The following is a 17,326-nucleotide window of genomic DNA, read 5'->3' on the forward strand; positions in this document are numbered from 1 at the left end:
TCGGCCTGTTTACACGTAGGGAGAGTTGATGAGAGATCCAAAGTACAGGTACAGATTTTCACCTCATTCAGGGTTTTCTCCGTCTCCGAGAACGGCTGGAAACATAACCTAGCTTCTGATGATGTGGCGAATGGGGTTTGGATGTTTTTAACCAAAATGTTAACCCGAGGGTCCACGGGCATGCCGTTGGGTGGCTGTGCGCCTAGTTACCGTGACGCATCAAATTCGCCACCTCACGACTTCCTGTTCCAACACGTCTCACTCCGCTCGCGCAGAGACCCGGCGAGGAGCCGGCCAGCCGTCGGAGTGGCCCGAGAGAAGCGTGCTCCGGAACGTGGAGAACCTCCGGAGAAGGCGCCAGAAGAACCGGTACGCGCCGCTCCAACAATCATGGAGAAATCAGGGTTGATTACTGGATGATTTCAAGTCAGGGGGGGCGCAAAGTTGATCCACCGTGAACGCACTTCTGTGCTGCGTGTGTAAAGATGGAGAAAGGTGTGTCGAAGCCACCAGGCCATTAAGATGTGTCTTTGTCTTTGTCTTCCCCCTCAGCTTTGGTCCGTTGTCGGCGCCGGGCTCCAGCGACAGTCTGCTGGGGCCGAAGGACGCGAGCCAGCGCGTGTCCGCGGCGCTGTTGGACGCCAAGGAGCTGCTGAAGCACTTCTGCGCAGACGGCACGCCCGCTGGGGAGCTTCAGCCTCTGGTGGTCTGCAGGGGGTGGGTCTAATGTACACAGAAGGAGGTCTGCCTCCCGTTTATAACGTCCCTATCTGGGGGCGCCCCCTGGCTCACCGGGTACAGCGCGTACCATATAGGCCCAGTCCTGAACGCAGCGACCCTGGGTTTGGATCCTGCCCGTGGTCATTTGCTGCATGTCCTCCCCTCTATCTCCCGTACCTTCCTCTCTATCTCAGTATATTATTAGGCATAAAAATGCCCACCCAAAACAACAAATCCATATTTGCAGCACGTACCTCATTAGTCGTATCGTGTGCGACTTGGAGTTGATGCGCTTCCATAGTCATCAACTACTAAGTTAATCGCAGAGCTTCGGTTCCTCGATGGCAAACGCCGGCAGTCGACTCGCCACTTCCACTCATAAATGATCCTCATAAACGTAACTTCAGCCGTTGGATGGGATGTATGGACGGCTGCGTACACGACGGTGACTGTGAGTCGAGTGTTCACGGTTCAGGGGCTGCGGGCGGTTCTGATGAGACGTTGTAATGGGTTTTCTGTTGTTCTGCAACCTTAATGCGATGAGCCTTAAAAAGAGGTTGATTGCGCACGGGGGGATTTTTCCTTGAAAGGCTTGAGATAAGATTGCCTTCAAGGAAAACACTCATTCTGGATGTAAGGGACTAATGCAGACAGCAACTTCTGGAAGGGGTCCAGTATTGACTCAGAACGCAGTAGCCATAGTCAAGGCAGTGTACGTCCTCTAAAAGGGTTTGTGTTTGCCAGTGACGGGCAATTCTATTCTAACATGGAAAGTATTCCTACAGAGTAATTAAATGTGGTCATTTATCTTTCGCTTGACACCCAAAAAAATTGTCTGCATTAGTCCCAACATAGGCTCAATATACGATGCAGGTAAAAAAAATCCCAAAGTCTTCCTTTGAACAATATTCAAACTGTTACGTTTTTCTCTCTCTCCATTGTCTCCGTCTTTCCTCCCACTCGACCATACCCATCTCCTCAACGGTTATTTCTGTCTCCCCCATTTTGTGGATCGCCCTCTCTCTGTGTGGATTCCTCTTTCAACTCTCTCTCCATCTCGTGCCTCTGCTCTTCCCCTGGCAGGAGCAACGTGTTCCAGATGTCTCCGGACCTGTCTCCCGGGCGGGCCAGCCAGTTGCCCTTCAGCAAGGCGTCGGCCACCAACTACCACGGGATAGAGTAAGCTCCCTCCATGTCCGTCATGGACGCTCGCCCCGCCTAGTCCCGCCCTGCGACAGTGGGTCAGCTGGCGCCACATGATTGATGTCTTATCCTGTCGCTGCCTGTCGACCTACAGAAGCACAAATTTGTCAGAGAAAATAATTATGGGCCTTTGATTGGCGACATATACCGAATACTAATTTCCCAATCAGCGTGCGAGAGATGGTTCCCATCGCTCTCTCTCTGTCTCTGTCTCTTGTCTCTCTCTCGCTCTCTCTCTATCTCTTCCTCCTTTCTCCAATTCATGGGGACAGAGCATTGATTCACTTTGAGGCGGATTGAATATTGGGCCTTGAACACACGCCACAATCACAGGCGTGTTTTATTTCTTTACCGCCGGCACTGCGTAGCCAATGGGGGATGTATAAACGCATCACAGACCCAGCGACGGGGCTCTGGGCCGGACGCAGCACATGGTTACCCCCTGACCACAGAGTAGTGCAGCTTTCCTTCGGCCAGATATACAAACGCAACTAAAAAAGAAGTAGGTTCTGCATCATCAAGGGCGACAGTAGCTCAGGAGGTAGAGCGGGTTGGCTGGTAACAGTAAGGTCGCTAGTTCGATCCCCGGCTCCTCCTCCTCGGAGTGTCATGGTGTCCCTGAGCAAGGCACCTCGCCCTAACGGCTCCCGGCTGTCGCCTTGCATGGCTGACGCCGCCGTCGGTGTGTGAATGTTTGCATGAATGGAAAGCGCTTTGGGCGGCCACTGGTGACAAAAAAGCGCTGTATAAATGCATAAATGTTTAAATCTAGCATTTACCCACTGCTGGAAATGAAGGAGGGAATCTTTGTGCAAGTGGGCCAGTCCGATTCACCCCTTGATGGTGAATTGGCGACTTGTGAGGGTTTTGAAGTCTGCAGCAGACACCGTCGGCCAGGGCCGTAGTCGGGTTGGTTGTCGGGGCTGAACGATTAATCGAATTCAAACCGACCGTAACTGAAGGCTGCGATTTTTTTGGGGTGATTTGTTACTGTTACTGACTGGAGATCAGTCCGATTTTATTTTTCTTTCCCAAGTCAATAGTTGAATAGAGGTCACTTCATCTCAACACATAGGCCTGGCCCAAAGGAAAGAGCCGTTTTATACGTTGACTGCTTCCAACGTCGTGTTGGTCATACAATGATTCATCGCTTGATAGTGAACACAGAACATAAGGAACTTTAAAAAATAAAATCGCATACTAAATCGCCATCGCCATATTGCTCGAAATATTCGCAATTCGTTAATTGCCCCGGATGGTTGAGCCCTCCCCGGTTCCTGAGTGGTGTTCTCGTGTCCCGTCAGGTTCTGCCTGGACCAGCAGCAGCTCAGCGCCCTGGACCGCGACCTGGGCTTCGTGCGCCTCCAGTCGCGCCTCGTCCGCTTCGAGACGCAGACCACCTGCTCCAAGGAGCCCCTCCCCTTCGCCCTGAGCCCCGCCCCCCTCGGCCCCGCCCCCTCCCCCGCCGTGGCCTCCGAGCCGGGCAGCGTGCCGGACGGGGAGGCGCTGCTGCAGCTGCAGAACGCCAACGTGGCACGGCTGAAGCGCCGGTCCCGGGAGGCGGACGCCGCCGCGCTGGGGGGGCCGCGCAAGAGGTGTGTGTGTGTGTGTGTGTGTGTGTGTGTGTGTGTGTGTGTGTGTGTGTGTGTGTGTGTGTGTGTGTGTGTGTGTGTGTGTGTGTGTGTGTGTGTGTGTGTGTGTGTGTGTGTGTGTGTGTGTGTGTGTGTGTGTCATAAATATTTGTATCATAAATGTGTTATGAAGTATGTGTGTCTGTCTTGTTTGTGTGTGTTCTGTACATATTGGTATCATAAACTTTTATGAAGTATGTGTGTGTCTATCTGTGTCTTGTGAGTGAGTGTGTGTGTGTTTGTTCCATAAATACTTGTATCATAAACGTGTCATGAAGTATGTGTGTGTCTGTCTTTTCAATCGTCTATAAAAACTGTGTGTGTTGTGTACGATGTGTGTGTGTGTGTGTGTGTGTGTGTGTGGGGCAAATCAAGACTTTTCCTCTGTGTTATCGCGGTGCTAATCGCCTCCGCTCCCCCCAGGCTGGTGAAGTCAGAGAGCTGTGACTCTCTGTGCTCCCAGAGCAGCGGTAGCAGTGGGACACGCCCCTCGGTGAGGTCACTGAGGCAGCAGCCAATCAGGTCCCAGTCGACCTCTGCCTCCACTCTACCCAGCTCTCTGGCCCCTCCCCCCAGTCGTCCATCTTCAGGTAGAGAGAATAATCTGGGATTTCATTTTTTTTATTTCAACATTTTATTAAAGAAAATGAGGCAGTATGTTGGACATACATGCTACAGGTTTAGCACTTCTCTCCTGTTTGCTGATATTTCTTATAATTTCCATTTCATTTTAAGATTTATTTTTAATGCGTGACTTGACTTTATACAAATTAATACTTTTTTGATGTGACTTGATGTAACTACAGTTCAATGCTCAAATGCTGAAAGATATCCCTCTGCATTCAAATATTTCATAGCAGAGTAATCATAAAAGGTAATTCAAACGGGCTCTGACCATGAAAATAAGATATGAATGCAGGAGATCCAAACTTTTTCGATCAGAATTGAGTGCGTACGACAGAATTTTCTAACTTTTTCTACGAACCGTTAATACATTTGGTTGTTACTGTTCGAGGGGCTGTGGACAAAGCGTTTCACCTTTGACCCCTAACCAAACGACGCTCCAGGAGAAGACCTTGCTGGCTTACATCAGTGTTGACAAATTATTACCAAGCCTCCTTTTTCATTATAAATGTGAAAAAGCGGCGGTCTACAGCAAGCAGACTTTACACCCGCAATGCACTGTAGATGTGGCTCTTATCCGCGCATATAGTCCTTTTAATACGTATTGCAGCTACTTATGTATTACAGCTCTTACAAAGTACGCACTGTTGCACACACAGTACGCGTACAATTGGGACACACTACCGTTGCGTTCACCGATTAGCACACACGTTGTCGTAGGCTCAGGTGATGCGACGTATCTTCTGCTTTAGCAAAGGATTGTGGGGAAGAATCGCCAACAAAGCATGCTGGCTTGAATACTGCGAAACGCGACCGAATGTAGTATATCAGAGTACGAGTAGGGAAGGCCATTTATAGCTGGCCTTCTTTGCACTCCAGAAGCCGACAGAGATTTGGGGGTTTATTTAAACCTAAGAAGATGTCTCTGTTAGATTAAAATCCCCCTCGCTGAGACCTTGCCTAAAGGGCCACAAAGAAAGTGGTTTTCACCCACCAAAGAGCTCAGAAGAAGACGCTAATAGAAATACCACATCAATATTTATGATGGTTAACATATTATTTTATTCGCCATGCACTATTCGAATTAAGTTGTGCCTTGTACTCATACTAACATTATTATATCCGATATATCGTTTAGTCCTCTACTGCCGCGGTTACAAACACATTTCTAAAGCACCCGTCTCATCCAACAAACCATGTAACCCGTATGGGATCTATGGAAGACGAGACTGCCCATGCTGACTGACCATCGCTCACACCCCATCGGCTGCCCCTCCCTCCCGTCTCCGTCCCCCCTCAGGCCAGCCTCCCGCGGCGCCGGCGGACACTACCGGACCCGACCACCAGGGGCCGCTCCAGGTCCACAGCCAGGAGCAGCAGGCCAAGGAGTCCCGCTCCCAGAAGCACCACAGGGTAGGGGGGGAGGGGGGGGAGGGGGGGAGGGAGGGAGGGAGGGAGGCGTGGGGGGAGGATATCTGTATGAACAACGTGTGTGTCTTATGGAGTTTTAACGCTGGAGAACCGTGTTTTAATTTGCTTCTAAAGAAATGTTTGATGGTTCCCTTGAGTTTTCCTCACAAGTCGCACATTGTCATAGGGATGCCTTTTCTTTCTGCTTCCAAATCTGCTCTCTTGTCAAGCTGGTGATCAGGATATAAAGCACATTTCAGGTCCTGCTCCTTTTCAAATAGACACACATTAAACACTGATGCTCGGTGGCACTGTAACACTCACTCCGGCACACCGAGGCATAATGAAGTGCATTTCTTATAGGATTCGATGTTCTGCGGACTGAATAAATTGCATCAGGACCGCGTCCCCTCAAGCTAAACAGAACAGGATTTGCGAGCGTGAGACAAAAGGCCGGCCCACATCAGTGACTTGTGAACGATGGCGCACAGCTGCCAAGATGGCGCACACACACACACACACACACACACACACACACACACACACACACACACACACACACACACACACACACACACACACACACACACACACACACACACACACACACACACACACACACACACACACACACACACTAGCTCCTCATGCGGTTCCACAATCTGGATGCAGACGTGGAAGACCTTGGGTTCTGCTGATTATTGTGCAAACACACTTATCACCCAGACATGAGTTCAGAAAAGAGCAACAAAAAAACGAATCATGCGGCGCTATGAGATTATTTTGGACGCAGATAAAAAGGAATCTGTGACCCTTTTTGGTCGAGAGAAATTGCAGTGTTTTGAGTCTGCAGGTTTCAGTGACGCATTGAAATGTTATTTTTTCTTTCTAAAAACACTATCCCTTTTATGTTTTTCGATAACGACCCCTGTTGGAGTCTAGCACTCACACCGCGCAGAGAACGCGGTCGGCCCTGCAATACATACAAGTGATTGCACCTGACCCCCCCCACTCGCCAGTGATAGTCGCGATAAGGCTGGGGGTTACACTGTTCCCAACACGACGTCAAGCTCTTGTGTCAACACATCGACGTGTAAACCTGAGTAACGCGGCCTGTTTGATGTGGCGTGTGTTTGTTGTCTCCCTGTGCGTCCCAGATGCTGAAGGAGGTCGTGGCTAAAACGCTCGAGGCCCACGATGTCACCGCCAAGCACCCCTGCTTCAGCGCCTGCAGCAAGAGACTGTTTGAGATCTCCAAGTTCTACCTCAAGGTTTGCACGCTCACTTCCCGCCGGCGCTCTCTCCCTCTCTCGCTCCGCTTCCCGCCTTGAGTTAAGGCTCAGTTGTGGTTCCACGTCGACCCGACGCAATGACCACGCAGACGCTTTGACGTCGGTTTTTAGTGAGCGGACCAATCACAGCCCTTTCTGCTGCGTCGCCTCGACCCAAGGTTACACATTTTGGGAGGTGCACGTCAAGCCCTTGCGGTGGGCGGAAGTAGGCTCCGCAAAGACATAATGGATCCATAAACCCCCCTTGCTTTGCGTCAACGTGGGACCATAACCAAGCCTTTAAACTGAGCCCGTTTATGCCGGTGGTGGACAGGTAAATGGACAAAACACTGTGCGGTGAATACAACATATTCAGGTTGGGCAACAAAGCCATCATCGCTTCTTGGGCAACTAACTGAGGGTCGTGTATATCCACGGTTAGAGTAAACTAACCTTTAAGTAAAGTTAGTTAATTGAATGCCCCTTGAAGGCTGTTGGATGGATGCTCAGAAAAACAAAGAGTTTGAAGTACAAGGGTTAAAGTAAAGGCAAAGCTTTAGGTGAAACACAGGTGGTTATATGAGATTAGATGGATACTTTCTCCATCCCTGAGGGGGAAACTGCAGCCGCATGTCAGTACAACCTCTGCTGCAATTAGCCAAAACTAATAATACCAATACTCTTTGGCTGGGATGCAATGATGAGGCATCAGACAATCAAGTCATTTCAGCCTGAATACATAGGTAAAAAACACCAGTGCAGGCTGCTAGTACCATGGACAGTATCAGAACGATATCCCCGTTGAACTAAATGGATGTGGTAGGCTACACCACGGGATGCATCTGCAGACCACTGCCACATAAATAAAGGTAAGATGCAATATTGATTGCTTAAGATTTGCTGGTGCTGTGGCGAGGTCTTTTGTGTTTTTTCCACTCAAGTGGTCGGCTGTTTTAACTTGCAATTGATAGTCGCTGGAGTCAGTCTCTTGTTGACACAAATTGACTTTTGGCCATTCTTGCTTTGCTTGAATTCTGGAATAAGTGTGGGGGGGGGGGGGGGGAGTGCATGAGTCTGAAGCTTTTTTTTTAAAGTTTTCTTCATAGAACGTGCCAGACAGATTTTGTATTAATTTTATTTCTCAGTAATTTTCTACATTGGTATGCTGTTTTTTCAGAACCTTTCATTACCGGCACTAAAGAGAGAAAAAAGAGTGCATCCTCATTGTACCCAGCACTTCTGAAAATGCCCTTCCCAATGCGTCTCTGTCCCCAGCACATTTCAAACCAAACTGACACCCATGGCAAGCTAACCTTCAAGCTTGGAGTGTACACTTCAAACGTGCGTTGGAAACAACAAGGCTACCGGTGTTCAATCCAGAATAGTTCAAATGAAACTGGTACTACATCCAGAATAGTTAGAATCAAATGACAAGGTAAGACAATATTCCAAAGCTCTGCGTCTGATACAAGTGCTTCTCTGCTCCAAGGATCTGAAGACGTCTCGGGGTCTGCACGACGAGATGAAGAAGGCGGCCAAGAGCAACGCCAAACAGGTAGGCCTTCCGTCCCTCCCGGGCCTGGTCCCGGTAGCTCTGTCACTGAGCCGTCCCTATGCAGCGCTCTAACCGCGAACCCTCTGGTCTGAACCCCCCCCCCCCCCGTAGGTTATTGACTGGGAGCTGGAGAAGACCTCAAAGAAGCAGAAAGCGGGGAAATAGTGAACATTTCGTACGACTAGCCTTCGAAGGTCATCAAAGACGGGGCTCCATCCGTCACCGTGGCAACGGGACGCTCGAAGCGCCCCCTCCAAGCGCTTCGCGTCGGAGGAAATGCGGCGTTGCGTCGACAACGTAACCACTTGTGTCGTTAAGGACGTTTGCTGTTTTTCGTTCTCAGTAAGAGATGCCGACAACAAGGCCTCATACGGTACTTCTGTTGAGTAATTCTCCAGACCCCTTTGACTACGTCCAGGGCCAGCTTCTCCTTTCAGTCTTTAAGTCTGGTCAGCCGGCCAGGGTCTGGCTTCTTCTACCTTAAACTCGGAAACTTCTACCACTGTATTTCCGAGTCTTCCGCACATTAGTGTTTATGTGTTACTTTGAAGGGAATGGCAGTCGGACCAAACACGACCACACAGCACAGACTCATGTTGTGGTACGGTAACTCATGGCACCAGCAGGGAGCCATTGGGAGTAATTGCCTCATTTTCTTAAGTTCTCCTTTTAAAGTTGTCTTGTGTTTTGTCTTGCCTGTTTTAATCAATGCAAACCTTAATTGTGTGCTATTTATTTTACTCCGGAGACTATAACATTATTATCAATGTCCATTATTTGTTTTCCCTTTGTGTTTTTCTGCCAGGGTTTTTGTTAGTTTTTTTTGTTGTTTTTATGCCCCGTCTTTATTTTCGCTTTTTAAACGCATTTTATCAATTATTTGTGATGTTATTTCCGCTGGTTTTATCCGCTCTAAATGTTATATCCTAACAGATGTGTCATATTTATCCCTCCTCAAGGCGACAATAAAATGTTTTTTTTTAAATGTTGTCTTTATCAGCAAAACAATTTTTGTTTTCATTCTCATTCTTCGTTTCTGTCATCATTTTATCGACGTTGTTCGTGCTATCTCTCCATACCCTGATGCATATTGTGGCTCCAAGCTGTTTGAACCAGGTGACCTCAGCCCTCCCCAGCGATACATTCGTACTGCATGGGACTGATTGAGGAGAGTTGTTCCCCATGTATGAAACAAATAATGTTCCTCAGATGGACGTTTTCCATCCCCCTCTGAAAGACCTTATAAGATAACTGGGATCCTCTCTTTTAAATCCATCTGTTAACATTTATGTTCATAACCGCATTACCATAGCACTGATTGTGTTAGACTGTGAAGCCCTTTCGCCAGTCTTACCATAAAGATAATATAAAGTCCCTGATTAAACCCACCGTGATCCCAGGCTTGACATGTGCTGTAAAATTAATGGGATTCATGGTCATTTGACCCATATTGGGATTTATCTTTCATTCTCACCTTCAGATGATGGTGACTGGCAGTAAGAGCAGGCATGCAACCAAAAAAGCTCAGACAATGGATTATGCTAGACTGATGAAGAGAAGGTACGAGAAATAGTGATACTTTCTCATCTTGTCATCTCTTTGAAAGCTTTCAGATCGTGGGAGTCACAAAGGTGTGTGGTGTGTGTGTGTGTCTCGACTAGTAGTATCATCAAAGTGTTATGAAGTATAATCGTGTACATCTTCAGTGTGTAACATAAATTGTGAGAGTCAGAGATAGGTGTGTGTGTGTCTCACACAAGTCCCCAACACGGCAGGAGAGGGTGTGTGTGTGTGTGTGTGTGTGTGCGTGCACATGTCGAGTGTGTAACATAAATCCTTCTCCTCATAAAGACAGGTTGTGTAATCTTCTGTATATATATGCAGCACAGTGTCTGCATGCTGATCGTCTGGCTCTCTGTCCCTCCTCTCCTCTCCTTCCATGTTGGTGGATAATACAACACACCCGACACGGAGGGTCAGCTCAAGCGTGAAATCAACAAACGATACAGAAGATTTACCTGCGTCTGCCGCTGAAAAACTAGAAACTGGAGAAGATAATCTCTCCCCGAGTCAGATCTCACTGCCGAGTGGCGACTCGACCGTGGCCACTTGACAACCACAGCCTGGAAAATTGTAATCTGCCTAATAAGACCAGAGGCTAACCTTTTACAATATGACCCACATATTGTGTCTCTTATTCATCTGTAAGGTAACACGAACATATTAGTCAGTGATTACTACACCATGAGTCTACTGCTAATTACCTGTTAGTTAATGCGTATGACTGCATTAACTAATGTTCATTGAGGGTTAATCAATGCATCCTTGTTAAGTGTTACTGACCAAAGCCTTATGACACCAATGTTATGATGTTGGCCCTTGGTTGTTTTACCAGGGCCTCAGGTTTGGTTTGGGGGTTCAACACACGGAAAAGGCAACTCCTGATAATGGGGATTTCATAGAGTTATAGCGAAAAGGGAAAAAGTAACATGATATATATATCATGTTCAACATTGAAATAGGCATATTGCTAGATAAACGAATCCTAAACATAGTAAATAAATGACATTTGGAAGAAAAATAAGAATACAAAATATAAGATCTTCCACCCATTACCTTTTCGGCTTTTGACATACAGCCAAATTCGACAAATCCTTATAGGATTATGAGTATTGAACCTCTCACTTTTTTGTAGCTCCAATGCTGCTAATGCCATAGCCACTAATCACTCCGACTCTACTGCTGCTGCAACTGCAAAAGGATGGCAATGAAAAATTAAGAAGGCTGCATAAAACCCTAATTTAAAAGGGAATATATAAGTGAGTGCCTCTGAAATGCTGAGCTACGTATTGCCGGCAGATTGAAGTGAAGGGGACCAGTGAGAGATCATTAGAGACGGGGAGAGCTTTGGGGAGACGGCGGGGAGCCATGCTGTAAAAGACACGCGGTGGCTGTGTTTCACTACGAGAAAGAGAGAGACGGCTCAACGTGGGTTCTCAAACAAGGGCACCTCAGCTGGGCTCCTTAAACACGTCTTCAGACGTGTCTACTTCTTCCATGTTTTCCTCGTTCTCTTTTTACAAGTTATTATTTCTGTCCGGACCCCTGTTATCACACACGCCAAGCTCACATGCTAACACACATATATAAAGGCAGTTTGTTGCTTCGGGGCTCTAATCAAACATGATAGACCAGCCCCTCCTCTATCCTAAGTTGATCTTATTTCGCTGCATGGTGTCTATTATGACACCATGCACCATAGTGTCTATTATGTATATTATTGTGCTGCATTATTGTTATTATATAAAGGTATACCGACGAATTCTAAAATTTAAACTTTTAGAGGATCGCGGGTTCAAGACAAGTCATTGGCTGAGGGGCTACTGAGCATGTGCATAGAGGGTCGGGTGTTATAATAATGTGTGTCATTAATAATAATGTCAATTGATAATTCATTGGTCCCTAGGGTTCTCTGGAGATGAACTGAGCCGGCTATGCGGTATAATAGATAATATAATATAGAAAGGTCTTTGCTCAAACATCCTTCAGCTTGGCATGAATAAAGCGAAATATTTCTTGGTGTCTTTTCAGCAGTCTTTCAAAATTACTTTTTAACCCACCCAGCGTGAAAACAAACAAATGATGCAGTGTGTAGTGTAGGATTTGGCGGAATGGTCCTAAATCGGCTGGGATGTGCTTCTAGCCTGCAGGCACATTTTTCTCTTAGCGTCCTATGTTTTTCTATCTTTCTTTAGAGCTAATTTTAGGATTGCCTCCTTCAAGAAGATTCTAACGTATTGAGTCTCTGGACCTCGCAGTTAAGAGAGTGGAGATGTCAAGGCAGCTGACTAGGAGGCCTACCTCCTAGTGCATTAACATGGACCCAAGGGAATGATTTATGCTTTGGCCTTTTAGCTTTCCCATGCATACATACATGCATACATTTCAATCATTTTAATTATACATCCATCTATAACGAGCACCGCATTCTGATTTTTTTTTTTTTTTTTTTACCATATTGCACATACGGTGAAAACAATACAGAAAGTGTGAAAAAAAATAAAAAATAATAATTTGACTGACAAAGACCCTAATTAGTTTTCAAATCTTCAACCTGAGATTCATTGCAGCTTTTGACAGTATCTATTGTTCACATCCTCTTTATATATTTGGGATGAACTTGGTAAGGTGGCAAAGCCTGTAAGCCTGTGAAAACCTTTCAAGTAATGAATCCCCAACGGCAAGATGGCTGTCCTCTGTTCTGCATGCTTTGCTTGAAGGTAGTAAAACGAGGAGGAACCTAAACAATAAACGACCCAACAATAATAACTCTCTTTGGAATAACAGCTTCAAAACACAACATGGGGGCTGAACATGAAAGTGACTATAGAGATAAGAGTATGATATACAGTGATTGAACCTTACGTAAACACACACACACGCACGCACGCACGCACGCACACACACACATCCTCTCCCGCCGTGTTAGGGACTTGTGAGGACCTGTCACTGAGGAGGAATGCAGCAGGAGACAGAGGACAAACAAACGCCATTCATTCACATTCCACTTACACGCACACACACACACACACACAAACGAACGGAGACCCTTTGAGGGGAAGTAGTTACAAGCACAACTCTGGGTATTGTTGAAGTGTCCCCTTTCACACACACACACGCACACACACACGCACACGCACACACACACACACACACACACACACACACACACACACACACACACACACACACACACACACACACACACACACACACACACACACACACACACACACACACACACACACACACACACACACACACACACACACACAGACACACACAGACACTCACAACCACTCACACATGGACTACTCTATTATGCTAATTGCCAATTTGGCAGTTACCCAATGCACCAATTGAGAAGCTTACAGTCCTATTCTCCCCGTCTCAATAGAAAACACTGATGTGTGTGTGGCTATGGGTGTGTGTTATCAGTGAGGCTTCAGAGTTGATCTCTGGTGTGTTTGGATGTGGATTTCTCTCTGGCTCAGTAGCACAGCGATGTTCTCTTTCATTAGTTTGGACTAAATGCGCACGCTCTTCGTTGCCAACCCAGCATCAGTGGTCCAAACGGGTGGTCTTGTCGCACGTCAGCTGTCCCCTGGAGGAACATTTTGTTTTCAAATTTGGTAATGGAATCAATTGCAGGACAATGAAAAACGAGTGCGATCCAATCACAAAGGCAATTTGTAGTTTTGCTGTCCTTTCAGCACAATGTAGGCCAAAGTAGTCAATGGTAGCCTATTATTTGTGTGGGTGTGTAAAAGGTTACAAGATATATATCACATCGAACATGAGTGATTTTTACACAGTTCTTACTGGGACAGGAAACTGCAACATTAATGCTACTTTTAATTTATGTCTGCATTTCTGCTGATGCGTCATCTTGACAAGAAGGTTTGAGGGAATACCTTGCATGGTGTGCACTTATACTTGCCTTGTGAGTTTGTCTGTGTGTGCGTGATTGTTTACGCCCACAAGCAGAAGCCATTGTTATCAAGAGGAATGAATGGAATGGAGCCCGAGGGATAGACATTTGAATGAGTATGTAAACACTTTTTTTTGCACCCTCAACGATATGATTAAAGCACATAATCATCCAGAAACAATAACTGTGTTACGCAAGCTCCCCACTGAGTTGTGTGCGTGTGTGTGTGGCATTCACAGATACATTCGACATGTATCTGTGAATGCCAGGTTTGATCCATGAAGACATCTCCTTGTTTCATTGTGATCAAGTAACAATGTGGATTGTTTCGGTCATCGTCTACTTAAAACTCATTCGTCCTCCATCTATTTCGACCGGGGACAGTCGGCTGAGTTGGCTTATCCTACCCTATCTAATCAAGTGTTCAACTTACGCCCACACGCACACAAGACTGACACATTTACAAGACACGCACATACACACTCCCACACACAATTCTTTCCCTACAGCATAATCCCCCCAAAAAGTACAATTATTGCACTTCCTTCAGAAATCTTCTTTCAGGGCAAATAAACAACATTATTTTCAACAGATCAACAACTCTTTTCCACCTGGCAAACAATTAGCCGCAGCATGTTTTTTTATTATTGGTTGCAATGAGTGACACTTTTTACAATCAGGCATTTGATAAATACTTGATTTTTGTGCAAAGCCTTGGATCAAACGCAAGGTTTCAACATCCTTAATGAAGGTACAACAGCTGCCAACGACATCCAATTACCTCTAACGTCGTCTCAGAGCGTCTCAGAGCGCGCCGTGATCCGATTGAAACAATATCGTTTTGAAACTCGTTTATTCGCCAGCCACTGTTATTCAGCAGATCTGTGATGAATGGTACGAGTCGACATTTAGCCGTGCCATTCGTTCCCGCTGCCAGGTGGGACTTGACAACGTAAAATGGTTATTTGTTATACATCTGTCTGGCATTAAATAAAGTTGTGAGTTAACAAAATATAAACCGTAAATCATTTGTGTTCTTGCCTTGGAAACTGCGCTCTCATACACACCGCCCTTTTGACCTCTGGTGAATCTGCTACAACTTTGTGACATCACATTTTAAGTAGGAATATTAATATCAGAAATATTCTCTGGACAGCCATTGGAAGGCACAAGGAATGTTCAGGCAGGCAGATATTTTGAGGACACAAAACACTATTCTGTCACACATTTTCAAGAAACTAGTTTGACCGTTGCCCCTTTGCGCACCGACAGTGTTGCTATGATTGGAATTTTATCAGGGACGATACTTGAAATACAACGGCACCATACTTGGGAATTACTCATTATTCAGAAGTCAAACACAGTCGGAAACATTTTAGGAAATTACTTCCACATTCTCCTTTCCTCAGGTCTAGTCAGACCATGACTAGGCCACATGCATAGTTAAGGTTTCTTCTTCTTTCTTCTCATCAATAATGTTATACATGGTTAATCAATGAGCAGTCCGGATACCAGGCAAAATCCAAGACTTTCTGCAATTGGTTCATTGGCGAATGTTTAGAAAACTATAGGCTAAAATCTGAGTGATTTAAATAAGGTTAATGATAAATCAACCAAGACTTCAAAATGTACTTCACTTGTGTTCCCCAAGTCAGATAAACTTGTTGCTAAAAAACCTGGCAGCAATTTAATTTGATCAGATGTCATGTTGAGCAATTTGTGCCTCGCTGAAAGAAGGGAATGTTTATCATTAACATTTTGTAAGGTCACAAAATGTTAATTGCTAAACAATTTCTCATATTACCGTCCCTGCGATAATAACTCAAATCCAAAACATTTATGCCAGATGTTGGCTAATGATAATACCTACATTTACTTGAAATTTCAGGAGAAACTCTGCATCATTATTCATCATCATCCATTGCTATTCAATTTATGTTTGCAGTTTTTGGAATATAAAATATTTCAACAAACTCTTCACATTAAATCCTGTACACGATCAATTTTTACAATCAAGTCTTTCTCCCGCCAAAAAGACAGACACAAATTCGGTTTCTCTAAATAAAAAAATAAAAGTAAACCACTTAAAGTCCAAGTTGTGTCGTGGAACCCTTAACACAGGGGATGTGAACTCAGTCAGTCGGTCACGTCTCCACGGCTCCTCTCCTTGGGAAGAGACGCGACCCTGGGGTCTCACGTCCTCACTTCCACAGGCTGTTGTCCTCCCCCTGCTTCCTCCCCCTTGGCTCCGCAGGGAAAGAGGTGCACGCCCACCCATCGGTCCCAGCGTCGGCTCCCGCCTCGGGAAGAGCAGAACGACTGAGGTCGACAGAACGACATCCTACGGGTCCGAGACCGAAATAATAACGTGGACTTCCCCTCACACAACACCCCCCCCCCCCCCCGGGTCCAGAGAGGTTCTCAATAAGTCACTTCTGTGGTTCTTTTTCGTTTTTCTTCCGTTTCCGATCAAACCGCGGCCTCTGATATGAAGGGTGCGGTCAGGCCACCAGCCCGAGGCGGCTGATCTTGGCCGAGAGGAAGGAGTGAAGGATGAAGACGATGGGCTTGGGACACGAGTGAAGGTCCAGTTGCTGGGAACACAAAGCAAGAGGAGGGGAGAGGGCAGAAGAAGAAGGAGGTCAGGGATGCGAGGAGGACCATCCGAGAGATAAATGTTTAAAGAAAACGGTTTGAACAGAAAGGCGCGCACTGCGCTGAACACAAAGGCGCCCACACGGGGCACAGAGAGGAACAGAATGATACAGAGAATCCAACACATAAGTCAAGCATTAGCCAAGTGAGTCAGGGCCAGGTTCTATTAAAGCAGGGGACTTCAACGTTTTCAAGGGCCAAGGACCCCCAAACCGATGGAGAGATGGAGCGGGGATCCCCTACTTATATATTGTATTGTTATTTTATTGTTATTTTGCATTCAATACTAAGATATAATAACTAACTAATAATACACAGGTTCATATATTCATGTTTTTATTTTAAACATGTGCGAGGTACAGTGAGTAGGGTGGCCATGCCACTGCCATTCATAAACCTAACATAACATAATAAACTGATACCTGCCAAGATCAACAATGTCTGTCAATTGCATGTAATCATGCATAAAAGATATTCAAATAGACATTTTTAAAACATAAATGTGGAAACGAAAATTAGAGATGTTTGTTAGTGTCTTTCTTATCACTCCGCAATAGTCCGGTAACTTATCAACCCCAGCGTGTCCGGTTGCTAAGCGACGTCAACGTCTTTGGTGGACTACTGCTGATCGCTTATTTCCCGATAATGGCCGGCGTTCTGTACAATGCCATATATATAGTCCATCTGGATCGCATGATAGTAATAGATCTATTCCGATTAGAAATCGAATCAAAAGTGTCTGTGTAAACGCGGCTAGAGTGTTGGA

At 46.0% G+C, this 17,326-nt stretch overlaps 2 protein-coding genes across 2 annotated transcripts in view; one reads left to right on the forward strand and one right to left on the reverse strand.

Moving 5' to 3' along the window:
• mtbp (MDM2 binding protein) overlaps positions 1-9,838 on the forward strand; it is a 29,713-nt gene extending 19,875 nt beyond the window's left edge. The window contains exons 15-23 of the mRNA XM_056602572.1: positions 276-369; positions 553-717; positions 1,804-1,899; positions 3,228-3,518; positions 3,978-4,144; positions 5,479-5,591; positions 6,746-6,859; positions 8,349-8,414; positions 8,526-9,838. Of these exons, the coding sequence (XP_056458547.1) occupies positions 276-369; positions 553-717; positions 1,804-1,899; positions 3,228-3,518; positions 3,978-4,144; positions 5,479-5,591; positions 6,746-6,859; positions 8,349-8,414; positions 8,526-8,579 (1,160 nt within the window). The 3' untranslated portion in view covers positions 8,580-9,838. The remainder of the gene's footprint in view (positions 1-275; positions 370-552; positions 718-1,803; positions 1,900-3,227; positions 3,519-3,977; positions 4,145-5,478; positions 5,592-6,745; positions 6,860-8,348; positions 8,415-8,525) is intronic.
• Positions 9,839-15,822: 5,984 nt separating this feature from the next.
• The window catches only part of sntb1 (syntrophin, basic 1), a 30,023-nt gene continuing 28,519 nt past the window's right edge, over positions 15,823-17,326 (reverse strand). The window contains 1 exon segment of the mRNA XM_056601849.1: positions 15,823-16,499. Within this exon segment, the coding sequence (XP_056457824.1) occupies positions 16,407-16,499 (93 nt within the window). The 3' untranslated portion in view covers positions 15,823-16,406.

The sequence above is a fragment of the Gadus chalcogrammus genome, chromosome 11 (assembly GCF_026213295.1).
Source record: "Gadus chalcogrammus isolate NIFS_2021 chromosome 11, NIFS_Gcha_1.0, whole genome shotgun sequence".
NCBI classification, from domain to species: Eukaryota; Metazoa; Chordata; class Actinopteri; order Gadiformes; family Gadidae; genus Gadus; species Gadus chalcogrammus.